This window comes from Oncorhynchus keta, chromosome 10, assembly GCF_023373465.1.
Source record: "Oncorhynchus keta strain PuntledgeMale-10-30-2019 chromosome 10, Oket_V2, whole genome shotgun sequence".
Lineage (NCBI taxonomy): Eukaryota > Metazoa > Chordata > Actinopteri > Salmoniformes > Salmonidae > Oncorhynchus > Oncorhynchus keta.
In genome coordinates this window covers 70,952,969-70,967,906 of record NC_068430.1, presented here as the reverse complement: position 1 = coordinate 70,967,906, position 14,938 = coordinate 70,952,969, and the positions used below count along the sequence as shown (strand labels likewise).

The following is a 14,938-nucleotide window of genomic DNA, read 5'->3' as shown; positions in this document are numbered from 1 at the left end:
CCGAGGTTCAGCTTGAGGTGGTGATCCGTCATCCACACTGATATGTGACCGCACTCAATGAGCTGTAAACCACCATAAGCAAACAGGAAAACGCTCATCCAGAAGTGGCGCTCCTAGTGGCCGGGTGACTTTAAAGCAGGGAAACGTAAATCCGTTTTTACCTAATTTCTATCAACATGTTAAATGTGCAACCAGAGGGAAAAGAACTCTTGACCTCCACACACAGAAACACATACAAAGCACTCCCTTACCCCCCATTTGGCAAATCTGACCATAATTCTAAATTAAAGCAGGAAACACCAGTGACTCGGTCAATAAAAAAGTGGTCAGATGAAGCAGATGCTAAGCTAAAGGACTGTTTTGCTAGCACAGACTGGAATATGTTCCGGGATTCCTCCAATGGCATTGAGGAGTACACCACATCAGTCACCGGCTTCATCAATAAGTGCATCGATGACGTCCCCCCCACAGTGACCGGACGTACATACCCAACCAGAAGCAATGGATTACAGGCAACAGCCACACTGAGCTAAAGGGTAGAGCTGCTGCTTTCAAGGAGCGGGACTCTAACCTGGAAGTTTATAAGAAATCCCGCTATGTCCTCAGACGCACCATCAAACAGGCAAAGCGTTAATACAGGACTAAGATCGAATCCTACTACACCGGCTCTGACGTTCATCGGATGTGGCAGGGCTTGCAAACTATCACAGGCACTTCAAGGCAAGTAACACTGAAACAGGCATGAGAGCACCAGCTATTCCGAACAACTGTGTGATCATACTCTCCGCAGCCGATGTGAGTAAGACATTTAAAAAGGGCAACATTCACAAAGCCGCAGGGCCAGACGGATTACCAGGATGTGTACTCCAAGCATGTGCTGACCAACTGGCAAGTGTCTTCACTGACATTTTCAACCTCTCTCTGTCTGAGTCTGTAATACCAACATGTTTCAAGCAGACCACCATCATCCCTGTACCCAAGAACACTAAGGTAACCTTCCTAAATGACTACCGACCTGTAGCACTCACGTCTGTAGCAATGAAGTACTTTGAAAGGCTGGTTGTCCTGACACAAAAGAAGTAGGTCTGTTCAACATCAACGACGAGACAGCATATAGGGAGGAGGTCTGAGACCTGGTCGTGTGGTGCCAGGACAACAACCTCTCCCTCAACGTGATCAAGACTAAGGAGATGATTGTGGACTACAGGAAAAAGAGGACCGAGCACGCCTCCATTCTCATCGTCGGGGCTGTAGTGGAGCAGGTTGAGAGCTTCAAGTTCCTTGGTGTCCACATCACCAACAAACTAACATGGTCCAAGCATACCAAGACAGTCGTGAAAAGGGCACGACAACATATTCCCCCTCAGGAGACTGAAAAGTTTTGGCGTTGATTAGAGAATTATGTTCTCCAGTTACATAACCCAATTTAATTATATTACTCTGTCTGCAGACCAGAATTTGTAAGATCCTGGTTTAAAGAAACAGACGGAGGCCCAGCTAAATAGTCAAAAAGGTTTATTCAGGGGAATGTTCTCCCGTCAATACAAAACAATTCATTTTATACTGACTTCTCACGCCCACACATACACAAAAACATACGCACACACAAACATACGCACACACGTGTCCTGCTACGCACACACTGTCTGTCTCACTACCCAGCCAACAGAGATAGTGACCGTGTCCTTGAGACGTACTCCCCGTTTGTCACGTCCTGACCTTACTTCCTTTTTAATGTCTCTAATTTGGTTTGGTCAGGGCATGAGTTGGGGTGGGCATTCTACGTGTTTTTTCTATGTTTTCTATTTCTATATGTTTGGCCTGGCATGGTTCCCAATCGGAGGCAGCTGTCAATCGTTGTCTCTGATTGAGAACCATACTTTGGTAGTCTTTTCCCACCTGTGTGTTGTGGGTTATTATTATTCCGTGTGTGTTTGTGTGCACCTCGGTTGCATCACGCTCTTTGCTGTTTACCTGTTTGTTTTTTGGTTGTTTCGGTTTCACTTTCATTAAAAGATGTGGAACTACATGCACGCTGCGCCTTGGTCGATTTATGACATGGAGTTTGAGGATAGCGAGCGTGACACCATTCTCACCCAAATCTCTAGTCAGGTCGGCACCAAGCTCAGGCAGTCTGTGTTTAAAGTACCATAAAGACATATTGTTTTACCCTAATTCTGACTAGGACAACACATTTATTGATTATGATTTTATACATTCTAATCAACTCCATACAATTATATGTTTCAGGGCGGAATATTCTAATCATTCAATTAACAAACAATTCTCATCTATCAGGCATGGGTCCTCAAATCCTCAAAAGGTTCTACAGCTGCACCATCGAGAGCATCTTGCCTGGTTGCATCACTGCCTGTTATGGCAATTGCTCGGCCTCCGATCGCAAGTCACGACAGAGGGTAGTGCGTACGGCCCAGTACATCACTGGGGCCAAGCTTCCTGCCATCCAGGACCTCTATAACAGGCGGTGTCAGAGGAAGGCCCTAAAAATTGTCAGACACCAGCCACCCTAGTCATAGACTGTTCTCTCTGCTACCGCACGGCAGGTGGTACCGCAGTGCCAAATCTAGGTCCAAGAGGCTTCTAAACAGCTTCTACCCCCAAGCCATAAGACTCCTGAACATCTAATCAAATGGCTACCCAGACTACTTGCATTGCCCCCCCTCTTTTTACACTGCTGTTGCTTTCTGTTATTATCTATGCATAAGTCACTTTAACCCACATGTGTGTATATATTACCTCAATTACATCGACACCGGTGCCCCCGCACATTGACTGTACCAGCACCCCCTGTATACAGCCTCGCTATTGTTATTTTACTGCTGCTCTTTAATTATTTGTTACTTTATTTCTTATTTCTTTAGGTATTTTTCTTGACTGCATTGTTGGTTAAGGGCTTGTAAGTATGCATTTCACTGTACGGTCTACACCTGTTGTATTCGGCGCATGAGACAAATACAATTTGATTTAATTTCAGTGGTTGACTGTTTCTTTAAATTAGGGTCTCTTTTTTTTAAAGGTATGGCCGTATGGGGGAAAGGTGCAGGTAATGGGAAATTGCCTTGTGGCCTTTTAGTGTTTGACTGACTCAGTTTTTAGAGAATGTATTTAAAGTATCATGATTTGAAATTTAATTCAAGTGTAGGTAGTGATTCCCTTGAACCAAAAGCTGTTTTTGTTTGTATATTTCACTGTGTCACCCTGTGTACTCTTTGACCAGGCTTAAAAGATAGTCTGAGGTTTTGACTAATGGTGAAGGAGAAAATAATACTAACACTTTGACTTTATTTATCCACTCAACCCAAACCCACACATTTTCTATAGGATTGAGTTCGGGGCTTTGTGATGGCCACTCCAATACCTTGACTTTGTTGTCCTTAAGCCATTTTGCCAAAACTTTGGAAGTATGCTTCGGGTCAATGTCCATTTGGAAAACCCATTTGCGACCAAGCTTTAACTTCCTGACTGATGTCTTGAGATGTTGCCTCAATATATCCACATAATTTTCCTCCTTATGCCATCCATTTTGTGAAGTGCACCAGTCCCTCCTGCAGCAAAGCACCCCCACAACATGATGCTGCCACCCGAGTGCTTCACTGTTGGGATGGTGTTCTTCGGCTTGCAAGCCTCCCCCTTTTTCCTCCAAACATAACGATGGTCATTATGGCCAAACAGTAGTTGGAAAAATTACTTGTGTCATGCACAAAGTAAATGTCCTAACCGACTTGACAAAACTATAGTTTGCGAACAAGACATTTGTGGAGTGGTTGAAAAACGAGTTTTAATGACTCCAACATAAGTGTATGTGAACTTCCGACTTCAACTGTATGAATGCAGCATTGGTGTGATCAACTTGGCTATGAGAGGTTCCACGACAAAGATATTGTAATTCCAAAACCAATGAGACTTCGAGCCAGAATTATCCTGTTGGGTGCGTCTCATGCTTGTGGAATCAACTTTTGTCTTCCTTAAAAGCATTGTTGTTTCTTTGCTAAACCCTTTGTAGAATACCAAACAAAGAGTGTGAAGGTGAACGGAAAGGCTCTGGAGCAACGAACCACCCTTGCTGTCTCTGCCTGGCCGGTTCCCCTCTCTCCACTGGGATTCTCTGCCTCTAACCCTATTACAGGGGCTGAGTCACTGGCTTACTGGTGCTCTTTTATGCCGTCCCTAGGAGGGGTGCGTCACTTGAGTGGGTTGAGTCACTGACGTGATCTTCCTGTCTGGGTTCGCGCCCCCCCTTGGGTTGTGCCGTGGCGGAGATCTTTGTGGGCTATACTCGGCCTTGTCTCAAGATGGCAAGTTGGTGGTTGAAGATATCCCTCTGGTGGTGTGGGGGCTGTGCTTTGGAAAAATGGGTGGGGTTATATCCTTCCTGTTTGGCCCTGTCCGGGGGTATCATCGGATGGGGCCACAGTGTCTCAGCCTCCAGTATTTATGCTGCAGTAGTTTATGTGTCGGGGGGATAGGGTCAGTTTGTTATAACTGGAGTACTTCTCCTGTCTTATCCGGTGTCCTGTGTGAATTGATGAAGTATGCTCTCTCTAAGTCTCTCTTTCTCTCTTTCTTTCTCTCTCTCGGAGGACCTGAGCCCTCGGACCATGCCTCAGGACTACCTGGCATGATGACTCCTTGCTGTCCCCAGTCCACCTGGCCGTGCTGTTGCTCCAGTTTCAACTGTTCTGCCTGCAGCTATGGAACTCTGACCTGTTCACCGGATGTGCTACCTGTCCCAGACCTGCTGTTTTCAACTCTCTAGAGACAGCAGGAGCAGTAGAGATACTCTTAATGATCGGCTATGAAAAGCCTACTGACATTTACTCCTGAGGTGCTGACTTGCTGCACCCTCGACAACTACTGTGATTATTATTATTTGACCATGCTGGTCATTTATGAACATTTGAACATCTTGGCCATGTTCTGTTATAATCTCCACCCGACACAGCCAGAAGAGGACTGGCCACCCCTCATAGCCTGGTTCCTCTCTAGGTTTCTTCCTAGGTTTTGGCCTTTCTAGGGAGTTTTTCCTAGCCACCCTGCTTCTGCACCTGCATTGCTTGCTGTTTGGGGTTTTAGGCTGGGTTTCTGTACAGCACTTTGAGATATCAGCTGATGTATGAAGGGCTATATAAATACATTTGATTTGATTTTGATCAGAATGCCCTGAATGCTGGCTTGAAAGCTACCATGAGTAGTACGGTTTGTATTTGTGGCATTTTGCAAACAATCAATGATTTAAACTTCCTTTCATACTCTAATGCTGACCGATAGTGTTAGATTGTTCTGGAATGTTCTTTGACACACTCAAAACTTTTATTGATTGTCACAATTCTGTAAAAAACAGAATTTACAAATTGAAGAACATCTGTCAACTGTAACCCAGATACTAAAACATCAGCATACTGTATGTAATTCCATATGGTATTTACAGTTGTGACTCAATTAAGAATTCCAAGCCTTCTCTCAACCATGACAAGTGTCCTCATGACCTGATAATCCATCTCACTCAGTCATTGCATGTAAACTGGACACACACACACACACACACACACACACACACACACACACACACACACACACACACACACACACACACACACACACACACACACACACACACACACACACACACACACACACACACACACACACACACACACACACACACACACACACACACACATTCGGCCATAACAATTTACATGATGGGATAGAAACAGGGTCAGGATTTGCATCTCTCTTTCATTTCATCCTATCCCCAAGCTTTCAGGTAAAGCCTTTTGGCAATCAATGTTTACTTCACTGTCACAAAACTTTTAAAATAACATTTCTTAAAATGCCATTTATTTAATTACATATGCATGGCGATAGATGACATTTATCCTCATATATCAGTGAGTTGTTGACGGTTTGACATAACACTGCTCTCCCATAGCATACCACTAGAGGGTAGAAAAACTACAAATACCAAGTCTAACCTCCCAAAGTTGCTTGTCAACACCATTGAGGTATAGAAGAATGGTCAATACCCTGCTCATTTTAAAATCACAGGACACCAGATACAAGCATTTTGCTGCACCTACAATAACATCTGCTAAACACGTGTAGTTGACCAATGAAATTTGATTTGAGGATGTTAATGGAGCCTAGGGCATCCTTATAAATCAAAAATGTCCATATCGACTGAACATCCTCATCTTGTTTTGTACTAGACTACACTCTCGTGGAAGCGTTGAACAGAGTAGCTGATTTGGGAGCAGAGATTCATCTTGGACCGACAGACAATACAGCTGTGCTGGATAATGATGATGTCATAATTATAGGATGATGAGAATGTAATGAATCCCCCGGATCCCGCGGAAGCCTCTACTTCCTCCTCATAGCAGCTCGTCCCAGATCAGTTTGGGCTGTATAGCCAACTGGTATGACCATAGGGCTTAGCTATAGAGCAGATCTGGGAACAGGGCATCCTCCCACACACTGGTCATTTTCATTAGTAAGAAAACAACAGTTTCTCATTAGATAGGTTCAGGGAGTCACTCCCTCCCTGGTATGCTATGGGAGAGCAGGGTATCGTCAGACAGGGCCACAGTGTTCCCCGATGTGCGGGGGAGTTAGGGTCAGTCTGTCCTATCTGGTGTATTTCTCCTGTCTTATCTGGTGTCCTGTGTGATCTTAAGTATGCTTCCTCGAATTCTCCCATCTTTCTCTCTCTCTCTCTTCCTCTCCCTTCCCAGAGGACCTGAGCCCTAGGACCAGACCATGCCTCAGCACTACTTGGCCTGAGGACTCCTGGTTGTCCACCCCCTAGTCCACCTGGTCATGTTGCTGATCCATTTTCTGCTGTTCTGCCTGAGGCTATGGAACTCTGACCTGTTCAGCGGACATGATACCTTATCTTGGATCTTCTGTTTTGACCCTCTCTCTCTCTCTATACTGCACCTGCTATCTCGACCTCTGAATCCTCAGCTATGAAAAGCCAACTGACATTTACTCTTGAGATGTTGACCTGCTGCACCCTCTATAACCATTGTGAATATAATTTGACGTTGCTGGTCAACATCTTGAAGAACAATCTGGCTATAATGGCCATGTACTCTTATAATCTCCACCTGGCACAGCCAGAAGAAGAGTGGTCACCCCTCAGAGCCTGGTTTCCCTCTAGGTTCCTGCCTTTCTTGTGAGTTTTTCCTAGCCACCGGGCTTCTACATCTGCATTGCTTGCTCTTTGGGGTTTTAAGCTGAGTTTCTGTATAATCACTTTGTGACATCTGCTGATGTAAAAATGGTTTTCTAGAAAAAAAATATGACAGAAAAACACATGTTTTTGGAACACTGCACGTGATCACGTTTTCACGTGTAGTTTCATGTTGTCATATGTTAACACATTAACTTCACATAAGATCACATGATAACATGAAAACGTGTTTTTGGAATAGCTCACATGTGAAATGAATCTCCTTTTTCCTCCATAAGGGCTGTTTTAGTCTGTTTTCTTCCGTTTGGTGCCAAATGAACATGGCCCAGGGAACCTTCACATGTGAAATTAATTTGTTTTTTACCCCATAAGGACAGTTTTAGTCTGTTTTCTTCTGTTTGGTACCTAATGAACATGGGCCTGGGAACCAGGGTGCCAGGAAAGCATATATCCTCCTTCCTAGCTCCCTACCCTACAGCCCAAATCCTGCAGCTGTTGTCTCTGAGGCCTGTTGGCCTGCTGGTCTGGCAGGACTGGCAGGACTGGCATGTGTGGGTGGAAGGATGGATGTCTCTGGCCATCTTTCACTCCCTAGTATTTGTCTTTCTTTCTGCTTTCTCTTGATCTCCCTTTCTCTGTATTTCCCTCTCTCCAACTCGGCTCCTGTCTCTCTACCAACATGACAGCAACACGTTTATATATAGACTACAGATCAAGAGAAACAAAACTGGAAAATAATCAGGGCTTTGACTGATAGAGCTAGCTTCCCAATCCCCCTATATGCATTGGCTGTGGTAGCCATGTTGGTTTTGTTGCCCAGTGATAGTTTTGTTGTTTTGACTAAAAGGGCTGGCTGCTGGCCTTTCCCTCACCCTGCCTGGCTTTGCATTGCAGGGTTGCAACGTACATATAGCACATAATTAAAGAGCAACTGGGATGTTGTTTGGTTGTCTGGACAGCAGCAGAGCACATGTCACTGACTGGGCCCTCCCTGTCTTTCCTGCAAGACTCCAACACACACAGAGGGAGAAACTCACAACCCTCACACCGTATCCAGTCGTCTCATTCGTCTATGTCTAAGCCCCTCTGCCTACCCTCCTGCCTATGCCTGTTTTCATCTCTCCCAGGGAGAAAGGGAGAGAGACAGGGATTGGAGGACGGAGGGAGAGGGGGAGGGTCCAAAGGAGAGGGAGGGGGGAGGGAAACGAGAGTTGCGAGGCAAAGGACTGGTCACATGACCAACAGCCAGAGCTCTGTTTACAAACCAAAGAGAGAGAGAGAGAAAGAGAGAGAGAGAGAGAGAGACCCTTGTATTGAATTGAGAGAGGCAGAGGCAGAAATATAGGAACAGCAGCAGCAATAGCAGAAGCAGCAGAGGAGGATCGAGGCAGATTTCTAGACCACCATTATGGATTGAGACGAAGAGGGAACCCTGCCACCATGACCAAGCCAGCTGGAGGTGGGAGACTGTTTTTATCTCAACATTTTTCTCAATCGAAGCAGCAGATGGTTAGAGGGAGAGTAGGAACTTCCCCCTCCTAAATACACATACACACACAGACACGTACACACACAGACACACACACACACACACACACACACACACACACACACACACACACACACACACACACACACACACACACACACACACACACACACACACACACACACAGACACGTACACACTAGCAAAATATCCCAGCTAGAAGACTGTTCTTTGTGTTTTGGGGAATCATGTTTTTCCTGCTGTGAAGTGTACGCTCTACCCCCCTAGTAGATCAGAGCCCTGAAGGAGTAGAGGAAGAGTGGAGAAGAGAGGGCAGACAGAGGGGATACGGCTTGTGAAAATCCCTCTGTTCAGAAGGATTTGGAGGGGGACAAAGCAGGGACTAATACCTCCCACACTGGAATAAGAGCAGGGACTCTGTCGTTTGGAATGGTTTTCTGTCACTGATGAACTGGACAGTTGTTGTTTACCGGATTGCAATTTATGGGGCTGTTTTTCTCCTGAATGCAAGTTCTTTTGATTGGGAGGAAAGGAAGTGTGTGTTCTTTTGATTGGGAGGAAAGGAAGTGTGTGTTCTTTTGATTGGGAGGAAAGGAAGTGTGTGTTGTTTTGATTGGGAGGAAAGGAAGTGTGTGTTGTTTTGATTGGGAGGAAAGGAAGTGTGTGTTCTTTTGATTGGGAGGAAAGGAAGTGTGTGTTCTTTTGATTGGGAGGAAAGGAAGTGTGTGTTGTTTTGATTGGGAGGAAAGGAAGTGTGTGTTCTTTTGATTGGGAGGAAAGGAAGTGTGTGTTGTTTTGATTGGGAGGAAAGGAAGTGTGTGTTGTTTTGATTGGGAGGAAAGGAAGTGTGTGTTCTTTTGATTGGGAGGAAAGGAAGTGTGTGTTGTTTTGCTCCGTGTCGAGAGCAGATTTCACCACTTCAACAGTGCACATTGACATGAGGTAAGAGCCATGTGACTAAACTGATTTCTTCGTCTCTCTGACAGTCATCACTTGGACGTCAATGTTGAGAGAGGAGAAGGAGCACACACGAGGACTGCAGCACTCCCAATCCCACATCTCCCAATCCTAACCCTCGGGAGCTAATCCAGATTTGGGAATGTCGCGCATGGATTGCTGAGTGGACAAAACTGCACCGCCAGAATCTGCACACTCTTCTTCTCGGAATTCTGATCATCTTCATGGTTTTGTTTTTGGACTCGTTTGTCTTCTTTTAGCCCCAGTTTAGAGACTGATTTTGGGCTTCTGGGCGTCGGGGTAACCTGGTAGTTTGGCCCTCACACAGGTCCAGCCTTCTCCTGACAGGGCCTGGATTTACTGCTGCAGTCCTGGGAGTCAGGTTTCATGCAACCATTCCAATGGTGTAACGGTGAGTGTTTTTCCTCAACCTTCTGCCAAGTCAATGTAACGCAGTCTGTAGTTTACACAGCCTGTGTGTTCCACTATAACCCCCCCCCCCCTCCCTTCAGCTCTTTACTTACTGCTAACAGGGCTTCTGTAATTGATATGCTTGAGAAATGACGAAATTGAATGTGGGTTCAGTTGGGTTTTGTCGAAAGGGTGAAACAGCAAGATTTCTGTCTCTCACAGACCTGTAACTTCTGACTAAATACTTTTTTGCCCCACTGCCTATAGGCTACATAGCAACCATCATGTAACTGTAACTAACGGTACTACTAGAGGTTGTTTAGCTATTCAATACCTAGCTGGTCTCGGCATATGGTCCATTCTACATCTGAGAAAATAAACTGTCTATGTAACCATGTTTCAATTCTAAGACCCCCTACTCCCATTCCCCCTCCCTTTACCCCAATGTCAAATGAATGACCCCACCCCCCCCCACTGTGCTCAAGCTGTACCCGTTCTATCACTCCAAATGAAGTGACACGGCCGTTAAAATAGACTGGCAAAGAGAGGGGGGTGAGGGGGCATCTCGTCCGTGGTGAGGCAAATTCACAAGAACAGAACACATGGGGCATATGGGTGGAAGTGGTGCTTCCTGGTTACCATTGTCTTGCCAAATGGTGCCTCAGTCCCTAGAGTGTTGTGTGTCTGTTCATGAAAAGGCTAGCTAAAGCCCCCAACCAACCCCCACCCATGACACACCCACAACCCACAGGCCAGCCACCTAGTCTGTGAAGGGGAGTCTGTGGAACAGATGGCCCACCGACGGAAGTGGAGCCACCATACTCCATGTTGGTTTAGTTCACTGCCAATTACGTGCCTCGGCTCCAGTCAGAGCAGAGCAATACAGAGCAGTACGGGTGGGATGGGAGCCAAATACCAGGCAGTCACTTCCCCCTCCCTCCCCACCAAATATTGACCTTGTCGTTTGGATTGTCAATACAAGGCTTACTATGCTTTCTAACATGAAGCCCGAGATAGTAAAACACATGTCGGTGGCTCTGGTGTCCTACATGGAGGTTATAATGGAGATGTCTACGGGAGGAATACCATACAATAAGCAACGCAGTTATAACGAGAGCCCTATATTTAGACTGAAATATATTAGTCCATGTATAAATATGTCTAGTTATAACACCTACGTGAGAAGTGAATCAGCGAGAGAGTCTGCGTTCCATTTTAGTCTCTCCTGTTTTAAAAGGTGTGTAAACAAGAAGCTGTGAACCGTTTGCATGTGGGGGATATGTCCCCGGCTCCTCTGTTTTGAGAGGGGAAAACATATTAGTATTTATAACACTTTCATTATATGGTAAGTGAGGTCAGCTGTGACATGTTTTCGTTCATGTCCCTCTGTTGTTTTGACAACAAGCTGTGTGCAAATATATATTTTTCTTCTCAGGATGCCTGTGGTTTAGGTCTCCAGCACTTTGAGAAGTACTGTGGACATAGCAAGATGGATACCACTTACCACCTGCCACTCAATGTCTACGTGATAGTGCTGGGCATCGGCCTGTTCGTCTTCATGCTCAGCCTCATCTTCTGCTGCTACCTCTTCAGGTATGTAGGGTCATCACTAGCTGGAACAGCCACAAAGTGATAAACCCTGCCTATTTCTACATTTTAACATCTGAATTTAAACCTAACCCTAACCATACTGCTAACCTTATGCCTAACCCTAACCTTAAATTAAGACCAAAAAGCACATTTTTGTGCTCATTCATTTTTACGATATAGTGAATTTTGACTTTGTGGCTTGGAAACCGTAGGGGGAAGGACCCAAACAAAGATGGCTGCTGGCCGGTTGCCATTGCAATCAGGATATTAACATGTAGACTTATCCACATGGAGGCTTCACTTACTATGCTTCAAGAGCATAATTATTATTAATGATGTATTATATCATATTATAGGCCTATGATATTATTTATATACAGTATCAGTCAAAAGTTTGCACACACCTACTCATTCCAGGGTTTTTCTTTATTTTTACTATTTTCAACATTGTAGAATAATAGTGAAGACATCAGAACTATGAAATAACACATTACATGATTCCATGTAACCAAGAAAGTGTTAAACAAATCAAAATATATTTTATATGTGAGATTCGTCAAAGTAGCCACCCTTTGCGTTGATGACAGACATTTTAAAGTGATGCCAAATTGCGTACTACGTCACCCATTTCGTGTACTTTATCCCCCACCCCAAAGAAGAAATGTTATGAATTCCAATTCACACAATATGTTTCAAATTTGTAAATCAAATCAAAGTTTATTTGTCAACTTAAGTGCTTCCCGGACTCCATCTTTAAACACGGCCATTTTGTATTGGTCTCTTTGTAGGTTGAAACAGCAAGGGACGAGGGAGCAGTTCAGCTACAACGAGGTAGGCCTTTCTCTACACGAGCACATGTAGCACTGGGGTCTGACCAGGGTTCAACTACTACTACAGTATTTCACACTGTTGTCGTCAGCGTGCGTTGAAACAACACCCACTACTCTAAAGTTAACCTTCCATTACGTCAACCTTGGATTTGTACCAATACCTGTGTGTGTGTCAAGTAGCTTATAACTCCCTCTAACATATGTACAAACTGCTCTTTTGTTCTCAATAGGTGGTTCTTAAAGGGGCAGGCAAGAAGCTGAGCCTTCTAGGAGTAAGTTGTGTTATTCTGTGTGACGTTTTTATTTCAATATGCAGATCCTTTGGAAAATAATGTAACATTTTCTGACCCATTTCCGTGTGGGCGATGCAATGCCTTTCATTTAACCTGGTGTTGAGTGTTTGAACTCAGATGATGTATTTAACCTCGAGCTAAGGGTAGGTTGACTCGATCATTGTTTTTGTAAATGTGACCACACACACTAACACAATTTCTTCTTCTTGCCCTTAAAGCAAACGTGTGCAGTATGTTTGGAAGAGTTTCGGACCAGAGATGAGCTAGCCGTGTGTCCGTGTTCACACGCATTTCACAAGAAGTGAGTTAAACATCAGGCTCACCTTGTAGACAGAGCTTACAGAATGTCAACACGTCTGTGGTCATAAGAGGCAGCTGAAATTAACATGATTACATCATAAATCCTTCTGGTTCCATCCTCCCTTCCTTGAAGTTAACATCCTTGTCAGATCAATGATTAGCTCATGGAAGAAAGGAATGAAGGACAGACAGAATAAATGAAGGATGCATCTCGATAATATTTCAACAGGTTATGCACTTTATGAGGACATCTCAGTCTATTTTGGGTGTCCCATCCAGGTGCCTGCTGAAGTGGCTGGAGATCCGTAGCGTGTGCCCCATGTGTAATAAACCCATCCTCAGGCTCCACCCAGACCCCACACAGGGAACTGAGGGGCCCCAGGACCCAGAGGAGGTGTGAAGGACCCTCAGGGGCCACCACGACCGCCATACGCACCTGTACGCATTTACATGGAATTGATGGTCATTTTATGGACATCACAGAGTCGATTGTATTCTTAAAGTGGCTTCCATGGTGTTAGTCTTTGGCTGAGCATTAATCAATATGGCTGGGGTTTGGGTACTGTATATGGATGTTGATTACACCCGTCCAGGCCTTTCAGATCGTCAAGAAAGTCAACGATGACCAAAGGGGCAGGGCGCAAGAGAGTGTTTCAGGATCGGGCCCTACTAGTTTAGCAATGGAACCTAAAAACAAAATGATAACTCTAACCTCGAGGGATGTAGTGTTTGGAATTTGGCCATACTAGCATGCCAATGGGGCTTCCCACAAGAAATTAAGGATAGGGTAGGGGATCGGGTGCAGCAGGTCAGTTTGGGATTGGGCCCTCCTAGCTTAGCAGTGGAGCTTCATAAAGCTGCCGTCTAGCCTCCCCCTTTAGATCAGGGAGAATGAGTAAAGGCCATACGGACATTCCTGACCCAAATATTCATTTTTCAGCAGCGTACTAATAGTGAGAATAAGAGGAAAGTGACATAGGAACGGGAGCCACTTTAGAATACCGAGTTCTCCCTCAGTCATTGGACGATGCCTGGTACAACACTGCCAGAAACAGCCAATCACAAACAACACGTCTGGCATTCTGAGAAGGTCATTGGTCGAGTATCAGGATTGATGTAAATGGATACCTCTCATACCTCAGGGGTGTTACAATACAAGCCAGCACAAACATGCCATTCAATACCATGTGCCACACACAGAACATGTCCAATACTGCCAACTCCAACCAACACTATACTGAGGTAGTGAAAACATTGGTCACGTTCCAGGCAGACTACATTGCAGTCGCGCCACACGCAGCAACAAATGGTTCTATGCCACATCATAGACTGTGCAGTCGTATGCGGTTAGCTGATATGTGAAACACTTATCCAGGCGTGAAGATCTGGCAAGCGACTGCAATGTCGTCAGTCTGGAACGCAGCCATTGAGATCTGGCAAGCGACTGCAATGTAGTTGGTCTGGAACGCAGCCAAAGGCTGAAATCACAAAACCAGTCCAATACCAACATTACAGCAGCCCTCTGATGTACAGAACTACATATCCAGGAGTGTGTCTGAAATGGCACCCTATTCCTTACACAGTGCACTACCTTTGACCAAAACCCTATGCAGGCCCTGGTCAAAGGTAGTGTACTATATAGGGAATAGGGTGCCATTTCTGACACAAACCAGGTCCATAACCTCAGACTGATAGACAGCTAGTCTTGCCTGTATGTATGTACGTAACGTTGTGACCCCCCAATCTTGTAATTTTGTATCGTTTGTTGCTTTTAAATAAAATATGTATCATCTCTGTGGTGCATCTTCTGTGAATGATTAGTAAATGGTATA

At 44.9% G+C, this 14,938-nt stretch overlaps 1 protein-coding gene across 1 annotated transcript; it reads left to right on the top strand.

The window, feature by feature from the left end:
• Positions 1-8,473: 8,473 nt before the first annotated feature.
• On the top strand, positions 8,474-14,900 carry LOC118389334 (RING finger protein 122-like). The gene is made up of 7 exons (XM_035779264.2): positions 8,474-8,675; positions 9,712-10,094; positions 11,529-11,686; positions 12,472-12,514; positions 12,744-12,785; positions 13,025-13,107; positions 13,386-14,900. Exons 3-7 carry the CDS (start codon positions 11,583-11,585, stop codon positions 13,504-13,506), a joined length of 393 nt encoding a protein of 130 aa, XP_035635157.1. The 5' UTR covers positions 8,474-8,675; positions 9,712-10,094; positions 11,529-11,582; the 3' UTR covers positions 13,507-14,900.
• Positions 14,901-14,938: the final 38 nt, after the last annotated feature.